General features: G+C 41.5%; 1 protein-coding gene across 6 annotated transcripts in view; it reads right to left on the bottom strand.

Moving 5' to 3' along the window:
- syne1a (spectrin repeat containing, nuclear envelope 1a) overlaps nucleotides 1-16,343 on the bottom strand; it is a 122,483-nt gene that overhangs the window by 66,895 nt on the left and 39,245 nt on the right. For all 6 annotated transcript variants that reach the window (XR_004660426.1, XR_004660427.1, XM_034900288.1 and 3 more), the window contains exons 54-66: nucleotides 15,924-16,088; nucleotides 13,985-14,344; nucleotides 11,319-11,455; nucleotides 8,643-8,820; nucleotides 5,590-5,772; nucleotides 5,057-5,200; nucleotides 3,593-3,748; nucleotides 2,527-2,691; nucleotides 1,905-2,077; nucleotides 1,534-1,687; nucleotides 1,123-1,266; nucleotides 568-732; nucleotides 61-378 (exon numbers count right to left, since the gene is read on the bottom strand). Coding sequence is in view for 4 of the 6 variants with exons in the window: in XM_034900288.1 (XP_034756179.1) it covers nucleotides 61-378; nucleotides 568-732; nucleotides 1,123-1,266; nucleotides 1,534-1,687; nucleotides 1,905-2,077; nucleotides 2,527-2,691; nucleotides 3,593-3,748; nucleotides 5,057-5,200; nucleotides 5,590-5,772; nucleotides 8,643-8,820; nucleotides 11,319-11,455; nucleotides 13,985-14,344; nucleotides 15,924-16,088 (2,442 nt within the window). In the remaining 2 variants the exon portion in view is untranslated. The remainder of the gene's footprint in view (nucleotides 1-60; nucleotides 379-567; nucleotides 733-1,122; nucleotides 1,267-1,533; nucleotides 1,688-1,904; nucleotides 2,078-2,526; nucleotides 2,692-3,592; nucleotides 3,749-5,056; nucleotides 5,201-5,589; nucleotides 5,773-8,642; nucleotides 8,821-11,318; nucleotides 11,456-13,984; nucleotides 14,345-15,923; nucleotides 16,089-16,343) is intronic.

The following is a 16,343-nucleotide window of genomic DNA, read 5'->3' as shown; positions in this document are numbered from 1 at the left end:
TGCACAAAAAAGAGCACATATCTTATTAAACTTGAAAGCTCTGTCCCTGTTGTCCCTGACCTTGAGTTTCTTCAGCTGAGTCTCCTTGGTGCCTCTGTCTGACCGCCGATGACGTCTGATGTTTGTGACCTTCTCCATCTCCTCCAGCCAATGGGCCAGGCTCAGGAACCTTTGGCCCATCTGCTTCAGTCTGGACAGTGTGGAGCTCAGCTGAGTCTGTGTCTCCTCCAGGCGGCTCTGGTAGACCCCCCACTCCTGCTGAGCTGTGTCCAGTGCTCGGTCCTCGATCTGAGGTATACCCCAGGGGATTACTCTCTCTCTGCTGGTCAGTACAGAGGAAAGCAAAGACTGGCCATTTGAGCAGTGCTCCTGTAGGAGCTATAAGGGAAATACAAATGGAAGAACAAAGAAACTGTGTGATTGAAGAGTTTATAGTGGTTTAGTTAACAAAAGTCCAGGTTGTCTAATGCCTTGTATGCACACTGATACAAGGAAGCTCTCCCTTGCATTTGTACACTCCCTGTTAATGGAAATTATATTATGCACCAAACTCGACAGTATTAATACCTGTAGCTTGTGCAGTGTATTCTCTAGGGTATCAACGTTTCCCTCTGGATGGGATAACGAGGCCAGAGTGGCCTGTTCCTGCTCCAGCCAGTCCTCGAACACATGTAACCCCCTTTGATATTCCTGATGGACCAACACCAGCCCTTTGGCCTTACTGACTGCATTCTGCAAACAATGGTTTGGACATATTATATACACACATATACTATATATATATATATATATATACACACATATATACAGTATCTGAGCAGTAAGCCAACAATTTGTGTGATGTACTCTGAAGCTATAAATAATGTGTCTTTAAATTTATAAACAAGAAGGAAAGAAACATGTTTGTATCAATTTAAAATGATTATTAGAGAAGTTACTAAAAGGCTTAACACACAGGTCATACTGGCCAATAACTGTTAAGAATAAAGTGAATAGTGATTTAGAATAGTGAATTATTAAACAACTTAAAGTGGGTGTTCAGAGAAATATTCTCAAGTAATTTATTATTTAAACACATGCAGAAAAAAACATTAAACCATATGTTGAGTGAAACCTAAGTACCTTGGCCTTTTCTTTGAGGGTGTTGTATCTACACTGCAGCTGCTGCACCTCCTGCTGGGTAGTGTAGTGTTCAGCCTTATTGGACCCCTTTGTGGCAATGGTCTCCAGAGGACTGCTGTGACTCAGTACTTCTTCATAGAGAAGCTGGAATGATATAAGAACACATACACACACTCAGCGTAGTACATCTAAATCCACCAGGACGCTCTGGGGTATGAATGTGTTTAACTGCATGAGTTTAGAGTCGAGCATTCACTAAAAAAAGGTATTTTTACATTCTGTAGAAAAAGAAGAAAACAAACAGGACATTCGTAGTGGATGTTTTGTAGGGTTTTATCTCAATGCAAAAATCAAGTTTAAAAAAATGTGGCTGGCTTTTAAAGGCTAGCCATTAACAGCAAGCGGTGATACCTTGGTCTTTCCCAGGTTGGCGGTCTTGTCTCTCATCTCAGAGTACTGTCTGTCTGAGCAGCAAAGTGTCTCCTCAACACGGTCCATCCACAGCACAAACTGCCCCACGTCCTCCTGGTAGCTGGTCCACTGCGACAAAGCACCTTCCAGCTGGCTGTTATATAAACATAATAATGTTAACACACAGAGAACAAACACATAACACAAAAAGTAAAAAATAACACAAAAACACACTCAGACAATGTACGCATGCATTTAGATCTAATTGCACCATTAACCTTTTAACCATCTGAAATCAGTCAAGTGAAACTAGACAGCTCCCAGTCCCATTTATCAACTGACTGACAGATTAATTTGGTTATGATCACAACCTTTTACACTGAATGGAGGCAGAAAGCAAGTAGTCCCATGAGTCTTTGAGGTCCTGGATCTGTTTGCGAATCACTGGGACCCCCTCAGCCGAAGTGTTCCTCTGGACTGCTTCTCCCCGTGTCAGAAGCATCTTTAGCTGGATCTCCCTTTCCTGACGAGCAGCCAGTAAGGCCTACAGACAGAGGTGAACGAACAGACAGAAAATAACTATCTGAAAAATATCTGAAAACTAAAATAAATGTCTTAATTTTGGTTTCCACACTTTTAAAGGAATACAACATGTTTTCTGGACATATTACTAGCATGGGTCCTTGGAGATAATTTGGTCTCTTCACCGTCCCAAAACTTTACCTGAATTATTCCTCTGTGTCAATATACTGCTGCAGTAATAACTTTGATATCAAGTGAAAACTGATAAACTGGTATGATTAAACATTGGTTCTTGTTTTGAATGACATCATTACTGTCAATTTAGGGATGGTTGGATAGGTGGGTGAATGGAGCCGGGGGGTTGTGTTATGTGTATATCTGTGTGTGTGTGTGTGTGTGTCTGTATGTGTCTGTCTGAAAATTGTGGTGTATTCCTTTAAGGGATCCCACATCCGTCTTATCCCTCCTTACTTCCAGCTGCAACATCCGGTCCTCTAACACGCTCTTGTCAGAGGTGGTGGAGATGCAGGTGTTGAGGACCCTCTGGGCTTCACACACCCAATCCTGGAGCTCTTTCAGGCCCTGAGAGAAGAGGCGGTGCTCTCCTACGATACGTTCAATCCGGGAAGCCTTGTCCTTTTGAGATCAGAGCACAGCACTGTAATCACACGTCTTACAATGGTTCTGAGACTGTGTTAAAAACTAAGAACACGATTGGTTCAACAATGTCTTTATATATTTCTGTTTGCATTTGAAATTAGTCTTTTTTGTCGTCACAGACATCAGAGACTTTCCAACCACTACAAGACAGCACCAACACAATTCTTTGTTTGCTGTCATCACTTGTAAATCTTTAACATCTGTGTAACTGTAGAGTGAAGAAATGTAGAGTGACCATTACAATCTAAAAGTGGCAATTTTAAATGATTTCATTACTGTTTCCATGTCTGGCAGAGAAGAGGACCTAAAAATAGCGCTCCACTAGCTAGCCGGAAAAGTAAATACATCTCATTCATCATTGTTGGGGCACTCTCATTATTCTGAAGTAAAAGAATGGTGCTTTACGGTCATTGTAATGTTTTGTTCTATGCTGTATCAAATTAATCATAAGAGTGTGATCTAATTAGAGCTTAAAAAAAAGGTCAGATTCTTAAGCAACTGACACATCTCAGCTCTGGCGTTAAGAAGTGCTTCAGTGGGTAAAAGGTAAGTCCTACAGCCTCTGCCTTTTTTATTGTGATGAGGCTGCAGCCGTGAGGACCTTTTGGAAGTGAAAGATAGATAGAATATTGTGTTCAGGTAAATTACTGTGCATACTGAGACACAATATTTTACCCAAGGCAAGCTGATCACAGCAACCTTAACTGATGCTCGACTGAGGAATAATGCATGACACAGCAAATGACCGACAGTAAGTGTCTGGACAGAAGGCTCCATGGGTTTTAGCTCATACAGTGCAAGGCAAATTTCAGCATGCTGCAGCCTTTCTTAGACAGAAGCACAGATTCAGGAAAGGTACAAGATAGGAGGGTGTTACCTTGGTTAAGTTGCTGAGGGCTAGGTACTGTGCTGACAGCTGGGATACACGGTGGACGAAGCCCTTGCCGGCAGCTTGTCCCTCCCAGAGACGATGAGCTCTTTCCCTGAGCCTGCACAGCTCTGTCTCCCAACTAGTCATCTCCTCTAGTACACACTGGGCCAGAATGAAGCAGGATGAGGAGATGGAAAATGGAGAAATAGATGAAAAAGCAGTAGGATGTTGGTAAGTGCAGTTGGGAGGGAGAAGAAATGGAGCAGATTGGAGAGGATGGTTGTGTGTAAGCACAACAACATTTTGAGTCAAAGGGGAAAATGAAACGACAAAAAAGTGAAGACAGAGAAGGGAGATGAGAGAGCCACAGAAGAAGGAAACAAGGTTTGGTTAACATGTCACAAGAACAGACAGCAAATCAAAATACATGGATAAAGACAGGGGGAAAGAACATCATACAAAAGCAGCATCAGCAGTATTTCTCTTGATGTTAATTTTTAAATAGAATTGCGGTTATACGGTTAGGTACGAGACATGCCTGATAAAATACTGCAGGGGGGGGGGGGGGGGGGGGGGGGGGGGGGGGGGGGGGGGGGGGGGGGGGGGGGGGGGGGTTGCCAACACAGGTCCAGACACTGAAGCCTGCATGATTTGTATTGTACTTCAGGTGCTGGGTGAAGAAATGTAATTTCTGGCAGGGCCAGACAAAAGGCAATGAGGAGAAGAGGTACAGTGGGCGACAGAGTAAATACAAAAATAGCAACAACGATAACAGTAGAGCTTTGAGATGGGCTTGATATATTTTTTCTCTATTGTCAGTTTTATCTTTTTAACGCTCTGTGCCTCTCTTCCTTTTTTGTCTCTGCCAGACATGGCAGAGGCTTTTATCACATCCTGAAAAGGGCTTTTTAGACACGAAGCGCTTTAGCTGTGACAGAAAGAGAATTAATTAGATTTCTGGACTTTTCCTCTTACTATTGTGTCAAGACGGGGCTCTATTTTGATGCAGTGGTGCTCAACAAATGTAATTAGGTCCTTCTCTTTTCCCAGCTGATTTGAGATTGTACTTTAGGGATGCATATCTGCTAGAGATCTACAACTATTAGTTATCCTTGGAATATTGACTTAATATTTAATTTATGGAATAATAACAAGGTTTATTTAAGTTAAGAGAGGAAATGAGACTGTCAGTGATAGCAGCTGAGACGAGAAATGTAAAGGCACACTCTCAGTATGAAATATTACAATTAAACAGAAAATGGATTACTTTATGGAAACATATTGCTTAAGCAGTAGCTATAAATACTAGGAAACACACCCATGACTAACAACAATAATTAAAGAAGTAACGTAATTTTAAGAGAGCGATTAATGAATAATGTGAGGAATCAGAAATCAGTTGGTTAAAAAACACAGTTGTAGTAGGGTGGAGTAACTGTGTGAGCAGCATGCATTTGGCCTCCACAATACCTGTAATTTGCTGAGCTCCTGTTTCTTGGCTGGAAGGTCATATAGCCGAGCACTGCTCTCCTGAACTCTGACCTCTGTGCTGTTCAGCCAGTCCTGCAGAGGCTCAGCACTGGCCTCAAACTCTGTCATCTGGGACTGCAGGTTCTGATAATGTGACACATAACTTTAAAATACAACTAGATAAGTTCTGAGCTAAACTGATTTAGCACAAACTGATATAACTCAGTTTATTAGATGAAGTAAAATTTAAATATATAGCTTCAGATCTAAGATGCATATTGAATCTATATTGATATCTCTATGTGTATTTACAGTAAACATTCTGTACATAAACAGTGTTAATAAAGAGTTAGACCACAGGGAAACAGACACAAACACAGAAATATTGTACGCAAATACTAAGTCTGCATTCATTTAAACATCCAAACTCAACAGTTCTCAATCTCTTTTTAATCGTATATCCCTATGAGATTCAGATTTTCTTGTTCAGAGCCAGAAAAGCAGCATCCAAACAAAAGTGAATTTTAACCAACCTTGAGTGCATCCTCCCTCATCTGCAAGTTATTCATCAGGCTCTTCCAGTCTTCTCTGGCGTTTTCCACCTTGGACTTGATTCCCTCCACTCTGTCTTTGGATACCACAGCCATCAGCAGCTCCCCACTGGCTCCTACTGTACTCAGCCTGGCCTGGCCATGCTCCCTGTCACTCAAGAACTCCTGTGGGGATACAAAGACAAAGACAAAGGAACTGTGACTATTTAACACAAACACATGCAAAGGAAGGAGGTTGTGAAAATGAAAGAAGGAACAAAAAGAAATGGACTAAATGACAATCCACATTTTATTTATATCTTTTACTTGTGATGCAATGGCTGTGGGTAACAGAAATCAATATGGCCATTCTCTACAAGACCAACAGATTTTTTTTAGTGTCCCAGGATCTCACTTTACACTGTCAAAGGCAGTAATTAGACCAAGCAATTACCTATTCCATATGCATGGGGACCGGGCCAAAGGAGGGGCTTTACACAGACACGCAATCACAGATAAGGACAGTACAGTGAGCCTGAAATGTGTTGTGTGAGGTCTTTTACATAGCTCCTCTGTACCCACCCATAAAAAATGTACACACACACCCACAGACACATATACACACCCACACCACCCCTCCTTCGGAGCTGAGTCGATGACAGTAGCGCAGCAGGGACCACTCCACCATCTGTGCAGTCAGCACATCACTTACACACACTACAGCTTCAGCCTCCACAACACACACACACACACACACACACACACACACACACACAAAATACAGTACAGCTACACACAAGCATAGAAAGTCTGTGTATTTCTTCATCTCTGTGCCTCTTTATTCTCTCTCTCTTCTCTGTTTATTCATTTTTTTCACACTTACTTTCATTCTCCTCCTGCTAATGTAACTATATACCACCAATTAAACGTGGCACAATGAATGCCCCCACCCCTCCCACACTGGCCCTCCTAGAGGTCAGCCATGTGGAAACATTGTTCCACATTCCTCACCAAGTCAATAATAAATAAAAGATGCTCCGCCTCTGTATTCCTCTCCCCTTTCACTGCCATATACTCTATGACATTCCCTCTCATCCTCAAGGCTACACTAGACAACTCTGAAGGAGCACACACAAAGCCTGCTACACAGGACGTCCTTTCTTTGACATGCTTTTGGAAAATGATCTCTTCAAGTAACCGTATGTTCTTTTGACACTCGGAACTGGCTCTTCATGTGACTGTTGATTAAATGAGTTAAATGTTACGTGTGTTAACCACACTGAATAAAAATGTAGAAGTAAAATCAAGTTCTGCACTTTATGGATACAGAATTATTGTGTTACTATTTAAGCTCAAAGCAATACCGATAATTCCTGTGGTGGACATGGTCAGGTGTCTGAGAGGTAATTAAGCTTCTGGTGCAAGGATGTGGGGACTACCTTAATTGACACCTGACTCTTGGTCAGGGCCCAGGGGAGCTCTAAAGAGGCTGGCAGACTGTTTTCACCTGCCAGCTTCTCAAAGAAAGACACAGAGACTTCTCATAAAAAGAGACGGATATTTTGAAGAGAATGGCACAGAGACCCTGCTGTGGAGCTTTCTCTTATTCCTCTTGGCTATGTGTCAACTTTCAGCTTGAGCAGCCTAAGGCAGGTCCCGCAAGTCCAACAAGCCCACCACAGAACACTCAACAGTGGATATGTCAATACAGACATCCCCTTGAGCAATCTCCCAATGAAAGTGGATTGATTCTTTAACTATTACATCATTTTATGTTCAGCAATTTTCTTTGTGGTAGCAATCTTTTGCCTTCCTAATCCATGCACATAAATTTCAACTGCTCATATTATGCTCAAGGCTTAAGGCTTTTCCCCTTTCCTTTATTGTGTTGTATATCTTTTTAGTGCATGTTATAGGTTTACAAAGTGAAAAAGCCCAAAGTCCACCCCAAAGACACTTACCATATCCAACAGAAAACACTGTTCACAAACTGCTCCAAACAGCTCTGCTGCAGTCCAGCCTTTACTTCCATGATGAACGTGCGTGCGTTACTTTGTGACACACCACACATTCTAATGCTCGCCTAGCTGCTAGGGTGGCACGCACTTATACTCTGCTTTTGACAGGGTAGTAGTCCTCACCTATCTACAGCGCATGTGCGACTCCAAACAAGGATGGAATAAAAGTGTGATGCCTCACTCTGTAGCTAAAACAGAGAGCTCAACACACAGGGTGATAAGAGGATCTGCAGTAATGTATAGCACAACAACAGTATGGTGTTTTTTGCAAATCAAACCATGTAGACCTATTCTGATATGACCTCTAAATACAATTATGAACCTTAAAATGAGCATAATACGACCACTTTCAAGCTAGCACTCGTTTGTAGTGTTTGTAATGGTGGATTCACCCAAGTATATGAGGATTTGAGCTTCTCAAGTAAGAGCGACAGCCCAAAATTGGTTTATGACAAGAAGATTGTTGATTTCATTACCTCAACAGGCTGAATATTTCTGATTTATGTAAGTGAATGAACTACCCATTCCTAACTCCCCTATCAACAGCTAAATGCGCTGAAATCATCATCATCGTCTCTAGAACTAGTTAATGGGCAATAGTGTAAGAATATGACCGCTCTGGGTGGCAGTCAGACATGACTGTGAATAAATATTATTACATATCCCGCAACCAAAGCAAGTTATTAAAAATGTACGTCTGTCTCAAAAGGCTGGATCGGAAGTAATATTCAGTGACATTCAAATAAACATTAATTCTGCTACTTTGTGCCCCTGAATAACAAAAACAATGGGATTCAATCTGTAAATTTGCTGTTCTGTATCTGTAGGCCTGTCCTGGGGAAACATCTCTGGTGCACAGGAGGTGATACACTTTATATTTCCAGCAGCAATAAAGAGAATCAAAACTGGGGAAAAGCAATTAATATCTGCAATGTGCAGTGAAAAAACACCATGACCACAAATTTATGTTTTAAGAACACAGTAAGAATTTAACAAATGTCCACTCTAAATAAGAGTGGAGAAAAAGATATTTCTTACTTGAATCCTCTGCAGAGCAATGGAGGCCTCGGTGACACTCTGTGGCACATCAAAGCACTTGGCCGTGCTGATTTTGGCGTTGACCAACCATTGCTGGAAGTCTCTCAACGCTGCACGGAATCTCTGTTCCAACAAGCGCTCCTTATTTTGACACTCCCTGGATGCACGAAGACTCAGACTGGGGGACAAGAGAGAGGACAGATTAAACACGTTCTTCACAGGTTGAAATCCATCTTGAAAAACGAACAAAGAAAGAAAGGAGTTACAACCAGAGGAAGTGTTTGCTGTCTACTGCCCATGTGCTCCTCAAAACAAAGAGGATACATGTGCAGATGCTCAGATACTGTACATGCTGTCCTCAAATTATAGAGAAGGAGAAAGAGAAAGGGAAGCCTAAAAGATGAGCAGGAGTGAGAAATGGGCAGGTGGAGAAATGGCAAAGTGGGTGAAGTGGAAGGAATGAGCGTTAGGGCAAAGAGGGAGAGTGGGGGATGGTGGTAGAGGGGTACTGGCTAGGAGGGGGTTGAGAGGCAACATATGAGTGGGGCAAGAGTTCACAGGGGTGACAAGATGGAGAGAATGAGGGCTGACAGGTTGATGCTGTAAGAAAAAGGGCGAGATGGATAGGATACGACAGGGGTATAGTATATGAGGGAGATGTTACAGTGAATGGAAATTAAGGAATTAATTGATACTGATTATACCTATTACAAATGGGGGATTATCACATGCTTAAAAGGCTTTCTGATTTTCACATATCCTTCAGAATCATTAGCTGGAACCATGAAGCACATCAAAAATACAGACTGATAATACTAGGTATTTAAAGCAAAGTGAAGGATATTTATTATATCCAGTTTAAAAAGGATTTCAACAGATTGTTGAATAAAACTGAAAATGTAAATGTTGACCTTCCTCTTTAAGTGACAGCTAAGATTTCTGGCAGAGGTAATAAATAAAGACAGAAAGGAAGTAAAAGCATGAACCACAATACTGCAAGTAACATTTCACAGCCATATTGGCAGACAAGAACGTTAATATTGGTTAAGTTCAATGGCAAAAACTTGTATATGTCCAATGTAAGTGTTTTTATTCTTCTCACTTTCTACAATATCGGCACATGATGATTACAGTATGTAGGGAAATATTTGCAAAGATTAAATGCTGGTCTAAGATGGGACAACAATTCCTGTCTCTCGTCCACCTCCTTGAAATCCACATTTTCTCTTTGCTATAGCATTGTCACTGAAAGAACTGTCCAATACGGAGACACACACACACACACACACACACACACACACACACAAACACAAACACACACACACAGCTCTGAGTTTTAATTTGATTCACGCTGTCTCTCTCTTTGCTCCTCTTTCCGCAGTGCTTAATGCTGGAGGTGCAAAGAGCACACAGGCCAACTCTATTACAGACTAAAAAGCCCACTGAATGATATGAGGAAGCCAATCAGCAGCCAAAGCCAATTACCCACCAAAGCATCTCCAACAAGTTGGACCACTCAGGTAGTCTGCCATAAATGTTAGTCACGGTGCTTTCTCACACTACCCCACTTTATCTCAAATGTCAACGTCCAAACGTCTATATAAGTATGTATGATTGCATGCCCGCATGTTCTTTTGGAGGCACTGCTGTTCTTTTGAATAGGTATTATTGTATGGTGTGTTCCCAAACGAGTGATTAATAAACACAGGCTCACTTGTGGGCTTAAAAGCCGGCAATTAGAAAAAAAACATCCAAACGTATCTGATTTCCCTCAAATCACACTCAGTCCTGTATTAAATAAAATGAGAGACAGTGAACAACCAAAGGTGAAGGTAGCGTGGTTACATGTTGCATAGCAACTGGTGGCTCTGGTGCTTTCTGTCACCTTTAGCCTTTGTCTGGCTGACACATGTCATAAGATGCCCACACACACACACACACACACACACACACAAAACCACACACACACACACACTCTCTTGTAATACACATAAGCTTGTGAAACTGAACACTCAGACATAGGAAGTGTTTTGAGGGGAGAACTCTGCTGCCGTTTTTCTATTGTGGTTCTACAGTAGTGCTGTGCTTTGGAATGAATGAGTGTGTTATGCATGATCTGTTTTTTTGCGTGTTTCTTTCTTATTATGTACAAGGCACTTTCCCCATTGGGTTTATAACAGGGCTCTGCAAAATGGTTTCAATCTTAACCACAATGTTATCAAATAAATATTCTGAGACATTAGGACAAGACAAATATGCCAAAAAACATATAAATAAGTTCACTAACATTCAAAGAAACTTTGCAATGCAGCAATGTTCTTCTGGTATGCACTGTATGATAATTTAAATACAGTACCAGTCAAAAGTTTGGACATGCTTTCCCATTCAAGTAAATGAGAAAGCATCTCCAAACTTTGTGTAAAAATAAAATAAAAACATTTCTTAACTAATTTGGTTAAGATCAAGTGGTTTTAATTAAAGCTTGATCTGAATTATTCAATAAAAACATGGTAATATCATATCGAGACATGAATCTGCTAAAGGTCCATGGATCACAATATAAAGTTACCAGCCTTAGTCAACAAATCTCATTTTAATTTCAAATCCATAATAAAAACAAACACCAAAATATTTTCCACTACTCACTGTATACTTAAGCAGAAAGACTCCTCTCACCTGTTGTGCTGTTTGATAAGCGCGGTGACCCGGTCTGATTGTGAGCCCAGGTCTGTGGAGTATCGCACAAGATCGTTCAGTTGGCCTTTCAACTTCTCTGCCATCGGCTCGGCGCTCTGCAAGCCCGCCAGTATATCCTAAACAACACAAAACAGACACCAGCTGGCTGTGTGTGTGTGTGTGTGTCAAGCAGAGACAAGCACCCAACGGATCTGCATGACACCCTTCAATAAGTGTGCTCGCATTCCTATTCACACCCTGGCTTCATCTTTTTAGCTCTTCTCTCACACACACACACACACACACACACTCACACACACACACACACACACACATACTCACAGTGCTGCCTGTACAATAGCATTTCTGTTCTTCGCAGAGTGTTGCAGGAAGGAGCTGGGGATAACATTCTCCCGCTCTCCTCAGCGTGCCTCACAATCATAAAATCCTGTCCCATGAAATATGTACAAGCTCCCTCTCTCTCTTTCTCTGACTCACTCGTTCTCTTTCTGACGTATGACCAATAAACAACCCTCCCTCCCTGTTCTCCTGGATCCGTTGGTCTCTTGTCCCTGTTCTCCTTCCCTCCTCCTATGGTTCTATTACTTTCTCTTCCCTCCTCTCTTCTATTTCTCTCTTCCTCCTCCCACTCATTGCACTTACTCCCTCTCACACATTTTTTCTCATTCTCCCTCTCTCACACTCTCTCCCAGTGGAATTCAGCTGTCAGCCCTCTTAGATGCAGGATTGGTTCAAACGCACACAAACGAGCGCAAAACGAAAACAAGGCTGGACACAGGAAACAGACTGGCGGAAGAGAGAGAAGCGGAGGAGGGGGAAGACTCCTCCTCTGTTCTTTGACATCCCCAAATTGAGCAAAACCAGAGAAAGGCATGGCTGAAGACACCAGAGGAGGAGTATGAGAGTTTGCATGCTGGCATTGCCTTGACAGAGTAATTGTCAGACTATAAACATCCTGTCTTTATGATCCAACACTGCTCAAAGCTGCCCTCCAACTTCCCTGTAAGTGAGGAATTGGTGAAACCTTTTCTAGAATCTCTTTGACTGTAGAGATGAAGGGGCGATAAGTGCAGGTTTTGTGATTTAGACGTTTTTAAGCATTGTTCTCCTTTTATAATGCTCACAATAGTAATTTCTACTCTACAGAAGGGCAACATTTTACATAAACGATAACAAGATCATGTAGGCCTGCCTACAAAAGTTATTGATGGCTCACTGGTAGCACTGATGCTGCTCTCATTCTGCTGTACCTAAAAACGGAGTAGAATAGATTGCCCATCGCAATTCAAGTTTCTGCAATAACGACGCTGGTGTTGTTTGTACCTTGAGAGTCTGTGTGTCATTATATACAAATGTGGTCCTGTAGACGATGTATAGACCATCCCGTCACGGAATCATACCAGCCGCTATGCCAAATGGGGTCAGCACCCTTCCTCACATCATACACATCTTTGAACTTGGCTTTGACTTAAATCCACTAAAAACCTTTAGTACGTTTTGTATCAGCATCTTGCACGGTGGTGATGCTATTTTGCTATCTGGCTGCAGAAATACTATTACCTGACAATGTACTCAAAACGGCCTCTGTGGTAGTTTTTGCTATGGTAGGCCAAATTCTGCTATGATGAAACACATGTGCATATGCACACACAAACCTACGCACGCACACATATTTCTGCAGAAAATATCTTCTAATTTTCAAAAGCCATTGAATTTAGATACCCATCAAGAGCAACATAAGTGCTCCAACCTTCCATTATTCTAAAAGCCAATGTCTGAATAATCTAACACAAATAACTAGTGCAATAAACAAAAGTGCAATACTTGTTATGCTTTATCCAGATTGGCAAAGCTGAAACTGAAAGATTCAACTGAGCACTTTGAAAGCTTGGAGGTCATGAAGGTGGTCTCATGCTTCAAAAAGGCACCCTTCTCAGGTAGAATTTCAGTATAGCATGTTTTGCTTCTCTGTAAAATTAGATAATTTATTCTGTCCCAGAGTATGTGTTGGAGCACTAGAAGGACAATGTCTTTTTTGGATACCAGATGCTAAGAGAGCATCATGGGAGGTGAAGAGCAAAAGAATCTAAGAAACAACCCCTGCAGTCTGGAAAGAAATCCCTGTACACTTCAGTTCAAACAAGTCAAACTATAAAAAGGAAAGGAATTGAAAAGCACAATGTTTGGGAGGGAGAGATAGTGGAAAATAATGGGAAAAATTAACAAAAGGGGAGGGGTAGAGGGGACAGAAGACAAAATGAGAAGAAAACAAGGGAAACTGATGGGATTGTAGCTGTCGCTCATTCGTCATCCCAGTAAAGCTGATTTACAAACTAATCTGTTTTTAGGATTTACAAAAAGAATGGATAATTACCAACAGAGAAAGCATAGCTGAATGCAGAGGACGTATGTCTGCACAGGTTGTGTGTGTGTGTGTGTGTGTGTGTGTGTACTTTCAATTAAATATTGCTAATCACCTTCTCTAAAATTAACATAGCATGGTGCTGCACAGTAGCCACTGTCAGCTTTTTACACATCACAGTTCACCAGTTCAGTTTTTTTTTTTAATAAACTATTGTGAGCAGATAAACAGTCAATAATGTAGACGTTAAGCTGCTATTTATTTAAATCTGATGCTACCATACCTTAGCCAGCTGCCATCCCTCCACTGCTTCCTCGCCGTTGCTCCGCCCTTCAGCTTTAATCAGATCCTGGCTCCATCCCCTTAGCCGTCCATCCAGCTCTTTCAACTCGTCCTCCAACCGGGCAGTCAGACGGTCATATTCTGCTTCTGAAGCTGCAGCCGCGGCCAGGGCCCCCTCCAAGCCGTCCCTGGCCCTAAGGGCAGCCCCCTCCCATTGCTCCAGAGCCTGGGACAGCGCCCCCAGCTGTCGGTCCATGGCCTCGCAGCCACCTGCTGCCGTGTGCTCTGCTGTCGATGCTGCGCTCCGACGCACCCTGCTGAGACGCTCTCGGCCCTCTAGTAGCCGACACTCCACGCGCTCCTGAAGAGATAGGGGGGTAAATAGGAGACAAAGTTGCTACGGAAACTGTGGCTACGGAAACCGCAACCTTCGATTCTATTTAAAGCTGCCTACATAGACTTTATAAGGCTACTGCTTCCTCACCTTCTGTCATAATCTCTTTGATTCTATCTTTAAAGCATTAGTTCTGATGTCCTGTGTTTTGTGATCTCAGTATTCTCTCATTATTACTAATTTTATCCTTCGCCTCCATTACTCTCAGCCTCCATCTCTCATTCAGTGTGGGAAAGGCTGCATTGGGAAGGCAGAGAGTGTGAAAAGAAAACACTTGAGTGTGATGTGATAGCATTGAGATGATGGAGGGAAAGAAAAACAAAAAAATGGTAGCTAATCATTTTGGTGTAAGTAGAAGGATATGAACATTAACCTTGAGATCATAAATGGGAGATGAAAATGGTCCAACTAGCTTGTGTAAACAACATATTATATTTCCTCTTCTACTGAAATGCTTCACAGCATGGCTCTACAAACACACATTTATAATGTGATAATTAGGGCCCATGTGTGAAATTTAAATGCAAATCAATATCTCCACACATATTTCTCTCCTCTGTAATTGCAGAATTATTGAACAGGGAAAAGCTAAGGTATTAATTGCAAACTCCGCCCTTTTGCCTTTTTTACACAGTAATAGACCAACTTCGTGGCAGTAATATGTACCAGGAGAGATTGATATATTTGGTTGTGATATGGGAACAAACTGAGAACCAATTCCAATTCCTCACATAGTTCTTTTTCATAGCAGGAGTCCATTAGGATTAGATGGGTTCAGATAATTCAGCAATCAGTTACCTTAGCAACATACAAACTGGGTGTAGTTTCCCTAACACACAACATGTCCTTGAGGCATGCCTATGACTTAAACTAACAGCAGTGATGATTCAGAGACACCATGACACTGGGTTGCATTATTATTCTCATGTACACTCATGGTGTGGATTACTGATGTGTATAGAGGTAATACTGTTTAAATGCACATATAATTAGTTACTGCTTAAAATTTTCACAATTATCATAACATTTTACACATACGATCCAAAGTAGAATACATTAGGAATCCATAATAAATTAGCTTTAAAGTTCAGCGGAATCTCAGTCCTTGAAGTGCTCACAAACAAAAATGTAAAGTTGGAATTTCATGACAACTGGACAAACTACATCTGCTTGTAAAGATTATATGAAATATTGAAAACTGCTGCTAAATAGACCTTGTGAAGAGACTGTTGTCTCCAATTTTCCAAACTATGTTAACATGAAGATACACATTTTGTTTAAATAGATTAAGTTAAAATAAAACGGTTTGCTTCTTTTTGACAATAATATCAAAGTAATAAAAAAACGGCAAACCTCTATAGCACAATAGGCTTGTCACCTGTCAGATGTGGTACACTATTGTCTGTTAACGTATGGATAAGAATTCTTTTGGGGATTAGTCACATTTGGAATTTGTTTTTTGACAAAAGTGCATACAAAGAAAACAAAAGGAGTGTCAGCCGGCTTCAACAAGGGGATTTCTTTGTATGTTTACACCCTGCCTTACCCTCACTTCTGACAGTTTCTTTTTGATTGAGGCAGAGTCTCCTGATGTATCAGACCAATGATGTAGCTCCTCTCCAGCAGTCATCAGCCAATCAGTAAGCTCCCTAACAGCCTCCAGGTATTCTTGGTGTTCCAACACCACAGCCTGCGTTAGACGTACTCTCTCCTACAGACAAAGACAATGGACAAAAACGGTCAAAAATTACCTCTTTTTTTATCCTTTTTTCTTAAGATCATTTTTTGGGGCATTTTAGGCCTTTAATTGCACAGGACAGATGAAGACATGAAAGGGGAGAGAGAAAGGTTGGAGTCAAACCCGCAGCCCCTACTTTGAGGAGTAAACCACTATACAGTGGGTACGGAAAGTATTCAGACCCCTTTAAATTTTTCACTCTTTGTTTCATTGCAGCCATTTTCCAAA

Source organism: Etheostoma cragini, chromosome 18 (assembly GCF_013103735.1).
Source record: "Etheostoma cragini isolate CJK2018 chromosome 18, CSU_Ecrag_1.0, whole genome shotgun sequence".
NCBI lineage: Eukaryota > Metazoa > Chordata > Actinopteri > Perciformes > Percidae > Etheostoma > Etheostoma cragini.
The sequence above is the reverse complement of the archived record's forward strand: the minus strand, read 5'-3'. Positions and strand labels throughout refer to the sequence as shown.